The sequence below is a fragment of the Parasteatoda tepidariorum genome, chromosome 7 (assembly GCF_043381705.1).
Source record: "Parasteatoda tepidariorum isolate YZ-2023 chromosome 7, CAS_Ptep_4.0, whole genome shotgun sequence".
NCBI classification, from domain to species: Eukaryota; Metazoa; Arthropoda; class Arachnida; order Araneae; family Theridiidae; genus Parasteatoda; species Parasteatoda tepidariorum.
The window spans coordinates 71,919,768-71,942,694 of NC_092210.1; the positions used below are offsets into that span (position 1 = coordinate 71,919,768).

Here is a 22,927-nt window from a genome sequence, read left to right on the forward strand (position 1 = left end):
ACCTATTGAGTCACATTCTAATGTCTGCGATTTAACAAAACAAAGAAAATTTTCCCATTACATTACTATTTCTGATAAACTGCTTTCAGGTTTGCAGAATAAATATATAATCTAAAAATTTGCCGTTGCTCACAAATTTCGATTTTTATTTTTATCTATTGTTAAGAAAAAAATATATAATGAAGAATGAGAAGCAACTACGGAGATTTTCGAGCAGAGGTCTCCAAAAGTTGTAGAAAATAATTGTTGCGCAAAAATAGACAAAGCACAATAATTTAAATTTGTATCATTATTTAGAAGAAAAAAGAAAACCATTAACAAAACCAAGTAGTGACATTTAAATTTTTTTTACTGGTGTATATGTATACAAATTTATCAAAAGCCAACTATTTAAATAAACAACTAGCAATTTCATACTCACTTTTAAAGCAGTTTGATGTTTTTTTTTTCAACGAGTAAAAAGTATCTGAAAAACGTTATAAAATATATTAAGCACTTTGCACATAAGAAGAGCTTAGTGGAAGAATCAGATAAGTAACATTTTACTGAATTTGAGCTTCAGATAAGTAACATTTTACTGAATTTGAGCATATGAGCTTCAGATAAGTAACATTTTATTTGAGCATATGAGCTTTAAAGTTTATACGTTCCGCTCTCTCTTACTGTTTTGCTTAATCTTTATATTTTTTTAGTATATTTGTGGGGACCGGGAAAGACTGGACGGTAGGGCACTGGGCCCATGTCCGAGAGTTCGTAGGTTCGAACGCCGCGGGCCGAAGACTTCCCGTGTAGTAAAATGACTGATACACGTTAAATCTGCCGAGTCGCAAAAGTCCTCCATGTTCCCATAACAAATCATGGGAGTACTGCATTGGAGATCGATCGTTCTCTGTTTCAGGTCAAAATTACGATCTGTGGATGAATAAATGGATCCGCCCTATAAACGGGTGCGACGTATGGTGTGGCAGAATTCTTGGCAATAGATGGCGCCACTGGAAAACAAGAACAATCGCACTCCTTCTGCCTAGACAGGCATACGTCAACAACAGTATATTTGTGAAGACATTGCCCATGAAATGTGTAGGATTATATTTATTTAACCCTAATTCTTTCATAAAGGAGGATTTTTAATGATATTTTTGCGTAACGCCTGCTTGTTTTCATGGAGAATTTCTAATGCTTTACAACAAAATAATTTTGTTTGAAAAGCTAAAATAAATATACTTATATAAGGGCTTTTATTCAAGAAATAAAATTTTAACAATCACAATTTAGAGCAAACTGAATCAAGTTTTCTTGCCTTGTTAGTCCGAAAACCGTTCAAAAACGATTAATCGGCAGCATGTGTTCGCAATCCGCGGAGCTTTCAGATAAAAATTTAAACAAGATTCTGTTATTTCTTTGATTTGATTTTTTTTATTTTTATTATTAAAGTTAGACAAAGAAATTTTTTACTATTATTAATATTTTTACTACTGTATTATTTTAAACACGATGAAGATAAAAATATATACATTTCTTATCTCTAATTTCAACTGAATAATTTAAAATTAAAATAATAAACTTAATACTGATACTATAAAAGCTCACAAGCATTATGTTTAACATCAAAATTAAAAACAAAATGCATCAGATATCATATACTTATACTTCGATGCAATTCAACCATTAGAAAACATTTTATGACAAATCTATTTATAAGAACAATGAATAGTGACCTTTATCATATTTGAGAGAAGATAACAGATGCAACGAGCAAAAAAAAAAAAAAAAAAAAAANAAAAAAAAAAAAAAAAAAAAAAAAAAAAAAAAAAAAGGTGGAGAATAAAGAAAAAAAATTTGAGAGAAATGCGAGGGAAAAAAATTAAGGAGTGTATAAACACCGAAGACTTATATTTACAATATAAGAGTAAATATTTCTGATATTTTTGCATTAAAAAAAAACAATTTTTGTTTTGTATCACACTAAAAATAAAAATCGGTAAAAACTAACGAAATTTTAATTACATTCAGCTGTTTTCATTACACTTAAGTACTTCTATGAAAGTTTTCCGACTTTAAAAGTTAGACAGATTTATCAATGCACATAGCATACCTTCCAATCCCCATTTTCAAAAATTCTGAAAATGTATTACAAAGTTGCAGAATAAATTATTGCACTTTTTTTCTGAATTTTCAAATTCTTGAGTCAGCAAATATTAAGATTCAAAAAAATCATGACAAATACTATAGCTATTTAACTACATAATTATTTTATTCTAAGACAAACACGCTATAGAATAAACTTTCATCCAATTATGAAGTCAATATGGAAATATATTTTTAACTTCATTGCTTGATATGAACATTTTGTGTTTATCAAAAAAAGGTAAAATACAAGAAAAAAAATACGTATTTGTATTTTTATTTGATTGATAAAGATAAATTTTTATTCCTTATTCCCAAAAGCAATATTTGGATTTAGTACTTTCACTTCATTTATTGTTGTTTTTAAATAATAAAAGAAAGGCTTTCCATGTCTTTACAACCATTTGATGCATCCAAAAGTTCCAGAAACTGCCTTGTTTACTTGCAACTACGTTTGCAAGCAATCTTGGTATCTTTAAATTACTTTTAAAAAAAGATTTCATGAAATAATGAGGAGCAGTGAACGATGTGAACTATCTTAGCTCCTTATCTTGACAACAGTTAAGGAAAAAGGTTTCCAGTTAATCGTTCGCGATTCGAATTGGCTTTCAGTAATTTATCTTACGTTTTCTGACATAAAATTCTACGGGTAAAAAAAATATACTTTGTGAAATAGTTTTTATTCTTTTCTTTCATAAATATTTATTTATTAATATTATGAGGTGCCCTTTCATAAAAATAATAGCTCCGAACCAAAAGTAATGACACAGATGATAATTTAAAACATTCGAATGTTAGATGGAATTTTATTTAATCTTGTACAATATTATTTATAATATTAGCAAATAGGATTCAGAAGTCTAGCGTTTTTTAGCACGGCAGTTATTATACTGCATCGATCTAATGTTAAATAATTTCGTTTTGCTAAGTGGGTAGTTTGTAACACAGTTGAAAATGTAGAATCCGAAGAATAATATTTTTTAAGCAATTATTTACTGTGTTTTAAATCAATTCATTTCGTTCCAATCGTTCAATTATTTACTGTGTATTCTTAAAGAGAGAACGATGTAGTTTATTCGTTACGTTTAAAAATACAAATATCGTTTAGGCGCGGAACTGCGATCTAAATTCGCACAGTTAAATGAATAAAATTTTGTATGAATAACTAGAAGACTAAGTCTTGAATGATAAGTTTTGTTAGGTTATTAAAATTGTATCTCTTTTTTTTTTTTGGACTAATGAAAAATATGTTAAGTCTCGCTTTTGAAACAGACTTGCATTGCAAAGCAAAAAGATATGAGTTTTATTATTATGTATTTAAGAAAAACTATTATTTATTTTAAATACTAATATATTATTTTAATTGAACTCCCTAAGCCTCACATAACATAGAAATTTAACTGAATTTTATCCAGAAATAATTTTATTTTATGACACAACAACCAAATGGATTACGTTAACCTAACAACATCACTCTAATTTTTATTCGCAGTTTTTAATCATTTCTTTTTCCTTCATAACACATCATAAATAACTAAAACCATTGAGAAAATCTTTTTTTTTTTTTTTTTTTTAAATTTTGATTAAAAATACATAAAATAAACTTCCCAGCTCCGATTAGAGTAAATCAATGCCTATCATCCACAGGAAGTTATAAACGATTCTTATGGTGCTGCCATCTGCCGATGATAGAGAGAAACACTATCAGAAAAATGGTGAATCTAAAACAATTTCCTTCTTAAAGGCAAATGAGATAGATCATCTAAAAAAAATATTTCAAAAAATTTAAAACTATAAAAAAATCATGCATTAAAAATTTTTATTAACTAAGTTGTAAAGGGAAATATATCAATTGTACATGCACCTGATTTCATGAAGTAGCCAAGCCATTAAATTTCTAAGTTTCTGTGCTTGATACAGAATATTGTATAAATTGAATGCTATTCAGATGAAAATTTATATTGATGATTATAATATTTATTTCGGAATAATTTAAAATATATTATTAATAAAGCATTCATATATTTTTAATTATACCATTACTAGATCAATTTTATCAACAAGAAAAATTTAAAACGTCATTCATCCCCTTGATATCTTAATATTGCACTTTGTTTTGATTGTTCATCTATATAAACTTTTTTTTACTTATTATGTAAGATCTCACTAATCTCTAGTCTCACTAATTAACTTACATTTTTCATTTAATAAATTCTATCCCTGGACTTACAATTTTAAATCCGATAATTTAGTCAAGAGAGAGATGGATAGTTTGGGTCCCTTAATGTTAATTACAAATTTTGCATATTTTACAATATCTCAAAAATATTTACAAAAATATTAAATATTTACTCAAAAATATATTAAAATATACAAATATATATATTACTCAAAAATATTACTCAAAAATATTATATATATTTTACAATATCTCAAAAATATTATATTTAAATAATTATCAAAAATATTTACAATATCTCAAAAATATTTATTACTCAAAAATATTACAATATCTCAAATTCATTTATCCAAAGATAATTCCAAATAAAAGTAATTTTTAACATGTGTTATTATAATTTTATTTAATAGGGATCGAACAAACATCGAATTTTAAATCATACGAATTTCCGAACTATTTTAAACTATGTTAATTTGAATGACAAAACACAAGATTTTTTAACAAATTTCTTGAATAGTTCTTGAGAAACAAAATTTTAAAATATGACTTTTTAAAAAATTCATAACTTGGAAACTATATTCAACCGATTTTGCTCACATTTTACATTTTATATTATGTAGATGTTGCATTATTGTCTTTGAGGGGGGAAAAACAGGAATAGGTTGGGGTTAATTTTTGATAACTTCTTAGACTAGAGGCAGTAATATAAGGATAAATCTTACGCAGTATTATGTTATTGTCAAGAGAAAACCTATTTGCTACAATAGTTATAATGAATAAGTCTCATAAGCTTTGTGTGCTCATATCAAAAGACTGAAATGAAATTATTTCTGATAAATATTATTGTGAAATAGCCAACTCAAGTAGAGAGTTTGGGGCAATAATTGAAGTCATTTTATTGGCAGCACTGTAGTCAGTGTAAATGGGACACAGTATATGAAACAAACAGGTATTGACAGGATGCAAACCTTAGTTATCTGTGTCAGAGGCTAGTGATTTAAACCTGCAACATTCTGACTTTTTATCCATATTTGTTTTTTAAAATTTTTTTTAAATATCACTTTTAAACAATATAAAGTCAACAAATTTAATAATTTTTTAAGTCCAGCATATCATAAGTTTATTTCTAAAGTACAATATACAAAAATATTTTCATAAAATCTGAATGTCATGAAGTCTTGAACACAATAAATACTGTAATGAAATTATTAAGGCACAAACTATCCTCATACTATTTTTTACACAATGCTAATAACTTCTGTTTCTGACCGCTATTTTATTGATATATAAAAGGACTCTAAACTTGTAATTGCACAATAAAATGTGTGCTAGAAAAATTATATTGATCATTATGTAGTTTATTTACCTTTTTTAAAATAATTACTTTTGGAACTTTTTAACCAATATTAGAAAAGAAAAATACAATTAAATTCCTAAACGTTAATCATTACTTTTAGAATTTACATTCACAAATTTCAACAATTTAAATATTTCTGTAAATGTGCATGTTGAATATAAATTATCAAAACAAATCTATCAATTACAAACATATACTCTCAAAAACCAAAAATTCTAATGATAAAAAATGGGCAGCACACTCTTGTGAAACAGTCAGAGAAAGCATGACTCACTCTGCTGGTGAAGAGTTGAAGGTCAAGAGTTCAATCCTGGCAGTCGACTGAGCATGCGTGCCCGCCAAAGTGCATGTTAAATCCGTCATAACTGCAAGACCTCTGGTTGGTTGTGGGTTGGAAATTTGGAGAGGCAGGTACTAGCTCAGACGCTGCCTGCATTTCCTGACTAGAGTCTAACTTATGTGGCATTCCTACTGAGGCCATTAAAAGATAAAGCTCTGAAAAACAGGGCTAAGTGTTTGGCCGTGGTTCGGTGATGAGATATGGTAAAAAAAAAGCATGCATTGTTAGGGAAATGTTTTAAAACAAATCTGAGTCAGTAAAAATTATTTTAAAAAAATTTTTCAATTCATTTAAAAAATTGACACATTTAAACAAAGTTAAGATATTATATAAAATGGTTTTACTGTACATTTTGGTATATTATGTCCATGCAACAAAAGCATTTTATTAAGATGCCAAAAAATTATCCTAAACTTAATATTATAATCCAAGTTTTCTTAATTGTGTGTACAATTTCATCTTTAGACACCTTTTTCTTCATAAGTACAGTTTATGAAGGACAAATGAATTGCAGTTTTTTACGCATAATTGCAAATAAATATAATATTAAATATTGTTTTACATTAATTAGAAAAGTTCTCAGCAAGACACATAACTTTACTTTCCCAATTACGTTTAATTCCACAATTTGTTATTTACAATAAATAACAAAAATATAACTAAATATCATTAAAAATAACAATATGAAATTTCACATATAATCCATATTTTTAACATAATTTAATTTTAAATTAAACAAAGTTCAATAATCTATCATTTCTCTTCTGGATCTTCATAGGATGGACCATTATAGTGAGGTAATTTAAACACAGCACCTTCCAACTCTTTTTTAACAATGATTTGACAAGCTGTAAAAATTAATTTACATAAGTTTACAACATAGAATGGAATCACCAATAAGGATTTAATTATTCATTTCATAAGAAAGTAATGAATAGCAAATTCAAATAATTTTTATTGTTAAAAAAAACTAATGTTTTATAAATCAGCTCGTTAATTACTCTCTTTTTGGAATGCCCCATGATGTCAAACTGTGAAACACACAATATTATTTGATTTTTAAAACTCTTTCCAAAACTTGTAAAAAGATTTTAAAAAAAAATAATAAATAAATAAAATACTCCAGATTGCTTAAATACTAGTTCACAAACTTGTTGTAGGACTGAAAGTTGGAAAACTGTACAGGATTGCAAGATGTCTCAACTAATTTCCCTATTTCTAATAAAAGAGAAATTTAATTTTTAGTCTTTTTTGCTAAGAATTATGCACTGAAGTAAAAAATGAGTTCTATTCTAGTTAAGGGGTGCCCAAAACTTCGATGGCTGAAATTCAGTTACACAGATTTTAAAATAATATGGGTATTGAACTGACAGGATCTGGCGACAAGGAGAACAACATTAAGAAATGTTCTATATAGAAGACTAAGGCTCACTTCAGCTGCCGAACAAATGGTCATGATTTTATTTAGGTACTAAGTAATGGACAGTGTGCCAAAAAAATGAAGTACCCTGAATAACTTTTGATCCAATGATCAGATCTTCTTCACAATCCAGGACTGAAACTTAATGGTTCAAGGGGTTGACCTCAAATATGCTAATTAATTAGTGCAGACGATGTTTTAAGTTACAAAATCACACACAAAAACGTACTCTCTCTCAATAAACATACTTTTTTTTCAACAGATTTGGATTTCTGACCCCAAAATATAAGGGGTAATCGCAATCTGGAAACATGGTCCCCACAGTTTAGTCAGGGGAGCGATTCAAAGTTTGGACTCCATCGTTTTAATTTTATTTTTCGCGTACTTTGCTATATATTGAGAACTTTTTAAGTGAACCAAAAACAATTTGCACACAATTATAAAATTCGTTTATCCAAAGATGCAAAGAATACATTTTAGTAAAGATTTATTATTTTATTCAATAATAGTCAAAAAAATTCTGAATTATAATGTATGCAATTTTTTACATAATTTTAAAGTATGTAATTTTACTTGGCAAAAACAAAATTCCTGAGAAATCAAATTTCAAAAATACAACTTTTTTAAAATTCCATTTCTCAGGAACAATATTTATTTCATAAAAATCAAAATTTCCAAATTTTGAGATGCTAGGCACAAATAGGTACAAAGTTTTTTCCAATTTAAAGATGAATCTAATTTTGAATAACCTAATATACTTGCTTAATTCAAAATAATAAAAAACACGTTTTTATTCACAGCAATAGCGGCATTTTCATGTGAGCTTCGTGATTTCAGAATTTTCCTTTTAATTTCTTCGGATTCCGCAAAATCAGAGGTTTATATTAGATATAATTACCAGCCCTTTAGTTTGCTCAAAAATAGCCTGCTGTAAATTTAATAAGGAAGCCTGTTTCATCATTCTTGTGTTGATCTTTGTTTTCCACATCTTAAAAATTTGATTGATCATTTTGGATAAAAGAATTTTCTTCTTACTAAAATAACCATTAAAACTACATTTATTGCAATAACTTTTATTACTACAATTAAATCTACGTTTAATGAGGCTTGACTTGACAACACTCTCTGCTTAAAAACAGTATGCTAGTTTCTTCAATTGCTGAAAAATATCTATTTAAGTTTGACTGTGTCTTTGTTTAAAAATGCAATTTTTGGTCAACTTTTTAATCTCAATAAGGCAATTTTCGGGAGAGAAAACGAAATTAGTTTGAATGGGGTAGAGAAAAAAAAGAAAGATGTACAGTTATAGAATTTCTTCAGCTGTGATGAAGTTATTTTAACAATTGATATAAGAGATAAAGATGGAATTTTATAAAGACATTTTAATGAAAATGGCAAAGAAAATTATGCTGAAAATGAAATAATAAATTTAGTCGATACTTCTTCTTTTATAGCTGCAGCTATTGATGTTCTAAGAAGATATATTATTTCATGCAATACGAAGAAAGCTCCTTTAATAAGCTCAAGAAAAGTGAAGTTATTAAAATGAAGCCCTAATTGAAATAAATAAAAAAAAATTTATCTCATGTTTTATTTCTTTATACTTCATTTCTTTATACTTCATTTTTAATATATTTAATTTTTATTATATTTAATTTTTATTATATTTCATTTTTATTATATTTAATTTTTATTATATTTAATTTTTATTATATTTCATTTTTATTATATTTTATTTTTTTCATTTTTATTATATTTTATCTTTTATTATATTTTATTTTTTTTCATTTTTATTATATTTTATTTTTATTGCATTTTATCTTTTATAATATTTAATCTTTTATTCTTGTATTAATGCAGCTTGGGAAACAAAAAAAACATTTTTTAACACTGCAAACACAATTTATTGCCAAATAAACTGACAGTCTTAAGCCTGCAGAAGTGGGAAGACACAAGTTAACCCAAACGTTATTTTTCCACAGATTCTGTTACAGGATGCACTCTAGTTAGTGAAAATTTCGTAGATTTCCTTTCAAACTGCTAAGGAGAGAGCTAATCTTTCTCGATACTTTGGTTTGGAAGGTATTATTATAAGAAAAGGGTTTTTCAAACTTTTTGGTGTGAGGACCCCATAATATTTTACGGAAATTTTGTGGGTACCCATGAGCATTTCACAAATACGACACACATGTGAGTTAAACTGACAGTTTCTAAATTGTACTGTAATATACTATTGCAGTTTTAGGTCATTAACTTTAATTTTAAGACAATGTGAACATTTTAAAAAGTAACAAACATATAAATATAATAGAGTAATAAAAATAAATTAAATTTCTTGGTAAATTTAAACATTAGCTACAGTCTATCCATAAAGTTTAGCCTCTTGGAAGGTTACCACTCTGAGAAAACCCACTACTTTAACAATGAATATGAAAGAATCAGGTTTTAATGAGAAAGGTGTGTCTGTTCATTTTTAATTATAATATCAAATCTTGGTAAAAGAGACAACACAGCAGGACTAAGCATTTCTTCAATATTCTATTAGATTTGATTGACACTTTGATTTAATGACAGTTTCAAAATTGTTGGAAATTCCTTTGAGACAAAATTCTTCTATGGACTTAGCATTAAAATCAATTTTCAATCCCAGATTTAATAATTTGGCAAGTTCTTGTGATCTTAATGGCAAATAAGGAATATTTTCCACATTTAATTCTGAATGGTCCATATTAGTTCCTTAGCACTAAAATTGGTAATAAAATTTTTATATGCGACACAGCAGTTCACTTTTAACTCATTGTTTTGATGACCAATTTAATCATTTTCACTTTTAAATTCACTTGTTGCAACAAACAATGAAGACAGTTGAAGTCCAAAACAGCCCATTGTGCTACACTAACAGCGCCACATTCTAAACTAGTAAAATGAATGCTTCAATCAAAAATCAATTTTTTGAAATGTTTTCATTTTTCTTCATCTATAATGTTAAATTTGTATCTATTTTTAGATACATTCAGTAAAAATATTTGGTGACAGTAAAATTATTATACGTTAATGAAATATTAAAATTACCAAAATTTTCGACAACACACAGTCTAATCTAGAATAAAAAAAGCATTATAGACTGCTGTTCCTTAATGAACCAGAAAACTGTAAAAACAGATATAAAAAATTATATGAATCCAGGAGATTCAGGACGATCAATTCTTTACTGTACACATTTATAATTAAAATACATACTAAAATACATATCAACAAAATTGATATAAAATTTTCAAAAACAAAATCATGAAAGGTATTTGATTGAAGTCAGGCTTCAATCAAATACCTTTCACTATTTTTTTGCAAGAAAACACTGTGAAATACTTGCATCTTCTGCAAGAAAACACTGCGGAATACACTTTTAAGACACATAAATTGGTAAAGAACTTTATAAGGCTACAAAGTATTAAACATAAATAATTCAACAAATTATGCAACATTAGCATTAAACACGTCATATTTTTAAAAGAAATCATTTCTAGTAATAGATATTCTTATTTACAAACAAATTGAAAGGAGAAAAAATACTTACAGAGACGTGAATTTTCTTGAACATTAGGGACCATATCTAACATTTCAGCTTCACTAAAGATAAATGAATAAATAAATATTAGCATAAAATTTATGTTATTCTAAATATTTTGACAATAAACTAAATTCAATCCATTAAGTTCTGAAATAAAAATTTAATTTGGCTTAATAAGATTCAGTACTTTCTAAGATTAGTAGCCACAAATCTAAAAAAATGTAATTATATATATATATATATATATATATGCGGATATAGAGAAAACAAGGGAAAAATTACAGAACAATGAAAAAAGGGAAAAAAAGAAAATAATAATAAAAATAACAAAAAACGGGGGGGAAAAAGAACAAAAAAAAACTTTTAAAAATCCGGAAAATAAAAGATATAATCTTTTCACCAGCTCACACGATTATATCTGCAAAAAATAGTGCTTTCTAATATTGCATCAATATAGCCAGAGCTATATTGCTTATGTTCGTACTATGGTTAGTGCGAGCGGAAGCAGAATTCGTATTGACCAGTCAGCGTTGAGATTCAAACCTGGGTCACTTCTTTGGAAAACGAGCACTCCATTCCCTGAGCCACCATGGCTATTCACAATAAATTGTGTAAAATAAAATGGCAGTATCAGTGTATCATCTCACTACCGAATTTCCTTAGTTCCAAAAAAAATATTCTACCAAGTGGACGCCAAGTAATTTGTGCAATTTAATGAAACAAATTCTAAAGCAATAGCTAAATTAATATTGCTGCCTTTCATACAAATATTATATGGATATAAATATTAAGTCAGCCTTTAAGTTTTAGGGTTAAAATACCCTATCAATTAATTCAATTTTCCAACAAAGAATAAGCAATCAATTTTAACACATTTTTCCTAATGAATCCTTATGCTCACAATAATTCAAACATAAGCAGCAGAATAATATATTGAAAAAGTTAGTTGTTGAGGAAATTTTTTTAGTCATCAGGGAGGGCAGTATTTGGCGATCCCCATAAATATAATATTAACAGAAAATACTCGTATCCAACTAAAACACTGGTTAAAGAAAAATTACTTGTGACATAAGCAAATGGCATGAAAGCTATTCTAATTTTTATACCCAATTATCCAGGTGTCTGGTTATAATTTGTGTGTTTATACAACAAGACCTTATTTAGAAAATTACAGAATACAATAGCATTTCGGATTAAGTGACATTTTTATGTTACTGAAATAACAAAAAAGTACAGGAACGAAATCTTGAAATGTGATTATAGATATGTGTACAGGGAGTAAATTTTCATTGGTAGAATTTCTCGTCCTTTTACATTAGAAACAATCTTTTTTTTAAATAAAAAAAAAAGCTAAAAATAAAATAGAACTATTTTTTATAAATGCAATATTTTATTTTTAGTAAAGATATTTCTAAAAAAAATGTCAAATAAAATAAACTGCAACAGATGCTGTTCTTCAAGCATAAAGCTATATTTCAATAGTTGTCTATAACTGTACAAAAATGCAAAACTATAAACATAACACAAATAATTTAGTTCAGAAATAAGACATCTAAAGCAAAGATAAGATCTAATCCGACATACATATTTGTTCGGACACATAACGTCCTATAATAAATTTAACATTAAGTTTAAATGTTTAAGGATTAACAATATTATAAAGTTGAAAACAACAATCATCATAAACATATTAAGTAATTAGCAATCGAAAATTTTTTACTTATCAGTAATTAACTCAGAAAAAAAAGCAAATCAAACTATTTGATATCTTACTCTTCAGATATTTTTGGCATAAATTCCTGATACTTTTCATCTGTATATACATGGCAAACACTGCAAATTTGTTCACCATTACAATTGCCTACAGTAAATAAAAAATTCAATCATAAGAAAAAGATATTTAAGGAAATTATTAACAAATAAACTCATTAATAATTTCAAATTGAAAACTATTAACCTACCGTCATGTGGGGCTACTTTGTGCAAATTCGAATTAGGTACTTTTCAAGTGCTGCTATTCAATATTATGTTTTTTTCACGTTAAAAATGTGTGGAATTTGAAGATAGAAGTCTCCTCTATTACTACAAACATTTTTTCGAATTTTAAAACAATCTCAGAGTGTGTTTTGTTTATCCAATATCAAAAACTTTCCAAGAACGTCGGACGTCGAAAAGTGTGCGTGGAAACTTTAGCTGTGAAATGCAAACGTTGATGAAACAATTGACGTTGTGAAACAATTGTCATAAGTGCAAAACTTTTTATTTATACACTAATAAACAATTATATCATGTTAGCGTTAAAAAAATTTTACATTAATAACAAATAAACGGAAAATGCTAAAAAATGCACTGTGGGGCTACTTGGTGCAAAGTTTCATTCGTTTTTTTTTTCACAGAAAAATTGTCAGACATTATAAAAAAAAATACCTGGAACGAGAAACTACCATGATTGCAGTTTAGAAAAGCTGCAACAATGTTTGCAAGTAGTTGCTGGTGGTATGTCGATTGTAGAAGCTTCTCGGAAGTACAAAATCCACAGAAATACTATCTCTAATAAAATTCACAAGAAACACGTGAAACGTGCTGGTAAACTATTATTTTCCTTCCACAAAGATTTTTCTAATGAATTAATCAAACGACTTAACACAGAAAAATATATTTAATAGGACATCAGGTGACTTTCACAGAAAGTGAAGAACATGTTCTGTCATGTTCATTCAAGCATGTTATGTTCAAATTCATGAATATTATAAATGTTAATGAATATGTAATAATTGTTATTTTTGAAATTTCATCCATTTCAATGTTCAAAAATGTATATGGTTTCCTCTTGTTTAAACTCAAATGTTTTGAAATAAACATTCTTTTTAAGAAAAAATTCTTTATAAAAAATGGTTTTTAAATGCTGAAAATTATTTTCCAACTAATATCCTTACATATCTTTATGTTTTCGTTATTAAAAATGTCAACAATTAACTTTTTTAACAATTTTATATCAATTAAAAACATGATTATTAAACTGAATTCTTATTGCTGCACAAAGTAGCCCCACTTGGCGGATACTTTGTGCAAAGTAGCCCCACTTGGCGGCTACTTTGTGCAAAGTATGTTTTGACTTATTATTTTTAAATATTACATACAAATAATGCCAATATTGATCAAATTCACTCGTCTGAGTCCAGTTATGAGTATAATATTGATAAATTTTACTAAAGTTTGAATTAACATAGTCTTTTTACATGTCAAAGTACAAAAACTGCGAAATCCTGCACAAAGTAGCCCCACATGACGGTACACAATATATTCATTTAAATACTATTATTTAAGAAACTTAAAAGAAAACATGAATATTTAACTAAAAGCCCTTGATTATATGCAATAATTAAAATTAGCAGTTCTTCTGAATTTTGAGCTTTTTATATTTTTTTGTAGAATTTTGATCACAAACAAAATTCATAACTTTTGTTTTAATTTTGGATGGTAGATGTTTCCTGCAAATAGTACTACAGATTATTTTATTCTTGTAAGTGACATTAATGAAATTTTCATTTTAAAATAAAAGCAAAAATTTTTGATTACCATGCATGGCGATGTCGTTTTCTATTGAAGCATTCATTACATTCTTATTTGCACAAGCAAAACATTCAATTTTTTCTCCTTTCGCAGTTTCAAAATAGATTTTAACTCTAAATATAGAAAAAAAAAGGAAAAAATTTAATAATAAACAAATCAATTTAAAGACAGAAAAAAATTTTATACTCTCAAAAAATGATAATATTAACAAATAATTTATAAATAGATTGAATTTAGAAAAATTACATCAAAATTTTGAAAACTTAGATTTTCAAAATTTTGATATAATTTTATTACACTATTTCTTTGATTTATTCTTAGAATAAACCAAGCAATTATCTTGATTTAATAATTTTAAAAAAAAAATATTTAAGATGAGAGTTTCATAACAAAAACTACATAACAAAATTTCCAGGCTTATTCCAAAAAATATTAAATTTCTTCTAAAAATTATCTGTACGAGAGCAGAAATAATAGATATTTTTCAGAGTTTGCAGACTCATTTTGTCAATAAAACTTTGACATGTTTTATTCCAATTTGACATTTTGTGGCAACAACAATGGATAAGCTTTGTGGATAAATAATGCACACAATAGCAAAACAATATTAATTCATGATGTTAATTATTAATAATCTTATAATAACGGAAACTGATTAGTTTTGCGCCTGTTCCCGATGTTTAGCGATTTTCCTCATCCACTTTTGATACTTTTTTTTCAAGACCGTTTTCTTCGCATGTCAAAAACGGAATAAGGTATTGTAACCCTATTCAATTTAAGATCTACTTGTATTACAGTCATTCTTTTGAACTTAAAAAATAAATCAAAAAAAAAACCAGTTAAATTTTAAATAATGCATATATACAATATATATATATATATATAATTTNAAAAAAAAAAAAATTTTTCCTCATAAGATTTTAAATTTTTTTTTCTTTTTTGAAAGATGTTTACCATACCATCATTTTAGAAATAATCATTACTGTATTATTTCATCGTTTTTTCTTCTTTTTAAGATTATTTCCTAATATTTTTTTTTAGTTGGGTTTAACAATAAAAAAAACGGCTTTTTGTAGTGATTCAGAAAACCGGAAAAATCAGTTATCCGGAATAGCGATGGTCCCGATCGTTCCGGATAATCGGTTCCCTACTGTATATACTTTTAGCTGTTCATTTTCCTTTTACAAAGTTAATGTTTTGATTTTCTAATTTCAAACACAGTTAGAACACAAAACCGAATGCATTCAGAACTATCTAAACATGTTTAAGTAGATTATTTAAACTTTATCTCAATAATATAAATATAAATTATAGCCAAATAAAAATAGTTTTTTTTTATCATTGTTTGAAATCTGATTTAAAAAAAAGTAACTAAATAAGAATCAAAATAAGTAACTAAATAAGAATCAATCTCATTAAATTTTTTCGATAGTAACTACAGACTTTTAAGTAAATACTGTCCCCTTTAAGTGCATTTCCGATAGAGACAGTAATTACAAAACAATAGTTTTTGCCATATAGATAAAAAAAGCTATTTCATTTCCTAAATTAAACTATCCATATTTTATAAAAGTAACTTACTTAACTTTGCACAAATCAAAAATTTTTGCACAGAAAAAAAATTAGGTACACAGTAATTACAGTCAATAAAGTCAAACAGAATTTTTAAGGTGTAATTAAGCTTTTTGCCTCTTAAAGAATTTGTACTGCATTTAAACTTTACCGTTCTGTAAGAGCATTCTTTGCAACTTTTCATACTTGGGACAGTAAGTACTAAAATGTTGGGGACACATACAAAATAATATGAGGAACAAAATATAAAAATTATTCTAAAAATATTGATGATAGATATTCAAGTAGACAGAATATGCATGTATTTCTCTCTGTAACACTTTCATAATATAGTAAATTACTTAGAAAATTCAGAAATGTGTGATGAAGACTTGGAACATTAATGACAATTTACTCATATTTTATTCATTTAAAAATATTTTTTAAACATAAAATGTGTATGGTGCACATTTCTTTTAACTCCTTGTGAGCATTTTAAGCAAAAACAGACCATTAAATAATGAAAATATTTTAATGAGAAATATTGCTTAAATACACAAAAGATAAAATTTAACCGTTTGCTTCTAGTCTCTAAATCTTTAATTTAACGTTTTCAAATAAAACCCATGAAAAATAATAACTTGATTTTGATGGGTAATATTACAGTTAATTTCCTAATGAAATTAAAAAAAATTTAACAATGCAACTTGATTATTATTAAAAATATTTTAATACATACTTTTCATCAGGAACTTGCTCTTTTATTACTCCATCACACAAAATTGCCTGCATGGATGTTTCTTGCTCAGCCTTTGAAGTTTTTTGAGTGACTATTCCCTGATCAAATGAGTGACAATTCCCTAAAGTAAAATAATCATAGAAATTAGGTGTCAAAAATATATTGAAGGACAAGATCTTTTATATATTCAACAGAAATACTATCAACATTTCCCAAACAAAAGTTTTTTCAGAATAATTATAATTACAATCTATTTGCAATAATAAAAGACCCAAAAAATTTCACTTTAAAAAATCCTATCAACGTTTACCTGATGTGTATCCTACATCTACAATACAAAGATATGATGTGTTTCCTACATATACACAAAAACTTATAACTTATCAACAACTAAAAAACTTATGCATAACTGCCTACTTTTAGTCTATCCAAGGATAATTTTCCCCAGTGGTAGTAAAATAAAAATTGAATTAGAATTAAAAATATCTTTTTTATTTGGCTCAGAGTTCAAATATAACTTTGTATAATTATCATGCACTTTTATATATAGGTACTTCATTTATATGTAAAGGTTGTCAAAATCATTTGAATTAAATTTAGAAATCCAAGAAAGAAACAAGAAGCATAAAAGTTGGTCTCTATGTTTATTTGGAGGTTTGGTGCATATATGCACCAAAATACTACCATCTAAATTTAATGAAAATTTTAGTACCTTCTTAGTAGATGATGTTCTACAGAATACATTAAATAGCTATTTAAACTCCAAATATTTCTGAATAAAACAAAAGGTATTGAAATAATGAAAAACTTTTACCTAGAAATGGATGCATAATAGTCAAAGATTATGATATGATAATAAAAGATTGAAATGATGAGTAATAATTATAATAAAAAAAATTATAATAACATATTTTGTTAAATTTTATGTCAACAAGGGACACAAATACTGAATATATCAAATAAGAGAATTTATATTCCTTTTTCATGTCTGCTTGCTGATTATTTTTTGTTTCATTCAAATTTTGATTTATATTTTTTGAACAATTTTAAAAACACACTAAATAAGAAACCATTGTGCCTGGGTGAATATTTTACTATTCAGTCTAAATAAACATACAAGGCAAAAAAAAAGCTCAAAATTTAGGTGAAATGCTTAATGCAACTTTTGTGTGTATTGCCTGAAGGAAAATTGTATTCAAAAAAAATTTTTAATTTTATCAAGAATTATATTTTATACAAATAAATTAACCTAATTTTGCGAACATAATCCTGGGTTTATAAATTATTTAATGAAAGGAATTTTATTTATCATAAAAAATAACACTTTAATGTAAATTATCAAAAATTGTAGAATTTTAAGCCATTTAAAGAGCATTAATTTTAACTAAAATATGATACAGGGAAACCTTCAAGAAAGAACGCCTCTGTGTAGCGATCTCATCTATTTACAACAATTTTAAGGAGGCAGAGAATTTCTTTTATTCATTTTGTAATAAGGAAAACCTTTAAGAGGAACCATCAAAACATCTCCTAGCGACGGGGTAAACCTCTGCACCAAATGCGGTACAGGTCAAATAAGGAAACATGAAAAAATATCAAAACAAAAAATATTAACAGCATGAATAAACAGATTCAAATGTATTTTAAATTTTTGTGAGTGCTTTAGAGAGATCTATTTGACAATCTAAAAAAGATCTACAACCTTATGTTGCAGTCAGAGCGCACTAAAGACGATGCTATTTCAATAATTTTATTTTTTGAGTTCAAAGTTAAATTGGAAAAAAAAGTTATTTTAGAAAAAAAACCTAAACATATCAAGCAAGCAAACCTCTTTTTTTAAAGCTAACAAATTTTTATAATATAAAATTGAACGCCAGCTTAATTTAGACAAAAACATACTTCATAATCATTTCAATAAAATATCATTCATAATTGATAAATTTGTTTTCATACACAACAATTAAATTTTTATTGATGCTAAGTTTTATTCATCGATCCGGTTTTCAAGAAGCAAACACAACTGGCACTTACGCACAAAGAAAATGACAAAGAATGAAATTAAAATCACTTGCTGAAATTCATGTATCTTCAATACTGTTAGTTCAATGGAGGTAACTCCAAAGAGCGACCGTTTTGCTGTGGTCTGGAGAGTGTTCACTCCCGAGAGGTTTCACTGTACAAATTTATTGATGAATTCAGAATCATTGCTCTTAGTTTACTAATCAACTCTATATAAATATCAGGGATATTTCTCTTTGGCAGAATAATCACGAAGCCTTGGCAACTTCTAGCTGGCAGCGCGCGAGAAATTAAAAAAAACATCACAGAAAAGGACTAACTCGAAAGGTATAACTCTGCGGCGTAACTACCACTACGAATATTAAATATCGATTCACTGGTATATAAGACATGCTAACTTGATTCAATCAAGAGGTACCTTTTGATAGATGACGGTTGGCATAGTCGATAACTCCGCCCCCCACATTGGTGACCCAGACATGATTTGATCATGCAGTAACGCCTACTTCACAATCTCTTGACTGTAACGCCTACTTTGATGGATAGTCCACATTGAACAGTTGACTTGCTATTTGTGAATGCATCATTCACCTCCTCGCGCAGTTGCTCAGTCTCGTCTCAAACATACACACAACGTCGGCTAGCATACACTCGACTGCTAAAGACAACACAGGAGCTTCCACGTCTGTGAAATTAATACACCTCTCACATTCAGCACTCAAAACAGTACAGCAACTAGTGAGATCTGTTCATCGAATTATATCCCTGATAAAATTCTAGTGGGGGAGCACTGTGGCGTAACTACCACTACGAATATTAAACATCGATTCACTGGTATATAAGACATTATATAAGACATGCTAACTTGATTCAATCAAGAGGTACCTTTTGATAGATGGCGGTTGGCATGGTCGATAACTCCGCCCCCCACAACTCGTAGCCAACCCAGGGCAAACTTGAACATTGTTTTTAAAAAAAATCTGCAAGTTTAAAATCTAATTGGCCCCTTGGTAATTGCAGTTGTAGCGACTAATCAGATACGGAAATATCTCCCAAAGATTTAAGCATATAATTTGCCCAATAATATATATGAAACATATTTGATCAAAAACTTTTTTCACATAAATTTGAAACATTTAAGAGCACCCGTAAAATATTAGAAAAATTAGTAGTTTTCACAATTCAAATATTTTATTAGCAGTGGAAAAACAACGGAGTAATTCTCAAATGTATTAAGGGAGAAAAAAAATTCTTAACTGTACAGTAAAAATTATTTAGATATCAAAAGAATATACATGCATAGAATGTCATACTTAATGAATAAACCGTGCTCATAAGTGTTCTTTGAGGTGCAGATGAAAATAGATTCATCAAAGCATAATTTATTTGGCAACAAACATAGACCTCTTTTGACTTATTGAAACATAACTTATGAAAATATAAACATGAAGAGCTAGAACTTGATATTTTTGCAATATTTAAAATGTTTCTGAGGAAAGCTACACAAAAGAACATCTTTCAGGGTAAGAAGAAAAAGATAAAATACGTTAATTCATTATGGGAAGATTAAAAAGGTTAAGAGTAAATTCAAATCAAATCCTTTGGTCTGAATGAATGCTATAAAGAAAGTTGCACGGTCTCATCTTTTCATTTAATGGTAAAAATAATAAAAGCAAAACGCCGACATCAGGGCACAGTTTTAAACTGTTTGAAAAAAATTGCGAAATTAAATCAAGCTGTTAACTTGTTTTGTTTATTAAGTTTCTATTAGCTTCTTTCTACTTCATTGAAGACTACTACAAACATTTGCAGGCTTGTGAGCTCTATTTAGGCTTATAAGCCTTTGTCAAAAAAGTACAGATAGAACAATTCGATGTCCCGCAGTGGACTGATCGTTATTTAGACACGGTTCCCAGCATATCACCGAAGTCAAGCATCACTGGCTGCGGTCAGTGTGAGGGTGGGTGACCACTTAGTTCAGTCTGTGCAGGGACCGAGGGTGTGCGGCATTGGTCCTGGTTAAACTGTTCAGCCGTAAAGTGCTCGATTACGCTTGCAGGTAGTTGGGCTACCGGAGCGGGGGTGCCATCCCCTCTGCAGAGGATTAAAATTGTGATGTGAGCAGCTCTAGTGCGACGTAAATGAACTACAAGGACAAAAACAATTCAATGAGTTACGGCGGTATTCGGACCCTCTACCTCCACGCTTTGCACAGCGTTCTGTGGGCGATATCTCTCGACCAGGAAGGCCCCGGCAAAAAGGTAAATATGTTTCGTAATGGATAGTTGACCGTGAAAAGCTAAGCAGTAGTAGTAGTTAATCCCTAAGGATGATTCGAAGACAAGCCATCACAATTATGATCCTCTGCAGAGGGGATGGCACCCCTGCTTCGGTAGCCCAATGACCTGCACGCGAAGTCGAGCACTTTACGGTAGAACAGTTTAGCGAGGACCAATACCGCACACCCTCGGTCCCTACGCAGACTGATCCAAGTGGTCACCCACCCGCACACTGATCGCAGCCAGCAATGCTTGACTTCGGTGATCTGCTGGGAACCGTGTCTTAACGACCAGCCCACTGCGGGACGAAAAGCTAAGCACATATGGCGCTAGTGGTTAAAATTGGTTGTAAGACTTCCGGGTTACTACTTTCGATTGATTTTAACTCCTAAGCTTGAAAAAGGCGCCATCAAATATTATTATACTTGCAGTGTTTAGAATAGAAAGTGGTTTTTAAATTTAAATTTCAAAGAAATAAACAACATAAAAATTTGGAAGATTCCACAAGCATGCGATGCCTTGCAAGATGCAACCCCAAAAAATGACTAACGGTGATATTTCACACAAATATAACCAAATAAGGGAAAACCCTCAAAACGTGGGAAACCTTACACACTTTAATTATGTTGTGATATTAATTTTCTTAAATTTTTTCAGGCTCACAACCAATTAGAATTTATAAATGATAGTAAACTTTTATGAATGGTAAAATTACGTGCAAATTTAAACATAGATCACAATAATAAAACTTCCTAGAATATTTAGCCTGTTCACTCCTCACCCCGTAAGCATAACATAAACAGAGGGATACACCGGGAGTTTTCTAAATTTCTTTCGGTTTTAAGAAGCTCATTATTGTTTTAATTCAGTAACCATCCATAGATTGAAAAGTCGATCTTCCATAAGCGATCGAAATGAGCTACAGGTACTGCCAATAAATGTGTGCGAAAAACGAACGAATCTATATTTCAGTCAACTCTTTTTTCTGAATCAATTAATTAAATTCTTTTGAAAGAAGAATCTATTCTTTTTTTTATGTTCTTTAAAAAGATTTCTTTACTGTATAAGCTTATGCAGAATTAGTACTTAAACTTACTCTTACTGCACAATTGCATGTGCGTATGCAAGTTGCCGCCTGCACAAATCTGAACGCTGACGAATTTATTAAGTGGAAATGTCAACGCAAAAGATGTAGACATGTGTGAGATATGTATATGTACGCGCAGATAAGAATGCCCTAAGTAAAGAACTTGTCAATTCATTGAACTAATTAAGAAGCTAATTGAGAAACTAATAATTATGAAGACGCATATACTCTTGACTATAATTTACTAATCATATGTGATGATTGAAAAAAATAAAGAATTTCAAAAGAGATTACCGGAACAAGGGAAATTTAGCAAAACGTAAAGTCATTTGAAAAATCAAAGGCATTAACATTGCTTAAAAGAAGGTTCTTTTTTTCCTTTTTTTTTTCTTTTGAGAAAATACACTTTATACACTTTTTAAATTTACGTCTTTATACGTGTTAAAAGTATTCGATATACGATAAAAATATTTGATTTTCGATATCGCTGTCATAAATATCGCTATCATTCTCATTTTGAGTTCGTAACATCAAGGTTTGGACTGTATAAATTAAAGGTGGTCATTACGGAACAATTTGCATATTATATAACACAGATCACGAAGATGTGAAATTTTTTAAAGCCTGAAACCTAATTTTTAAAACAAAGCATTTCGAAATTCCTCAAAAAATTATTTGGGATAAATCT

General features: G+C 28.3%; 1 protein-coding gene across 2 annotated transcripts; it reads right to left on the reverse strand.

Moving 5' to 3' along the window:
* Positions 1-5,400: 5,400 nt before the first annotated feature.
* Positions 5,401-20,656, reverse strand: LOC107436219 (ferredoxin-2, mitochondrial). Of its 2 annotated transcripts, none has more exons than XM_016047843.3 (6): positions 20,169-20,656; positions 16,855-16,975; positions 14,571-14,677; positions 12,765-12,852; positions 10,998-11,050; positions 5,401-6,851 (listed from the first exon to the last, which is right to left on the reverse strand). In XM_016047843.3, exons 1-6 carry the CDS (start codon positions 20,386-20,388, stop codon positions 6,757-6,759), a joined length of 684 nt encoding a protein of 227 aa, XP_015903329.1. In that variant the 5' UTR covers positions 20,389-20,656; the 3' UTR covers positions 5,401-6,756. The 2 variants fall into 2 exon arrangements, with proteins under 2 accessions (XP_015903329.1, XP_015903330.1); XM_016047844.3 differs by having other exon boundaries at positions 20,187-20,653.
* Between the last annotated feature and the right edge of the window lie 2,271 nt (positions 20,657-22,927).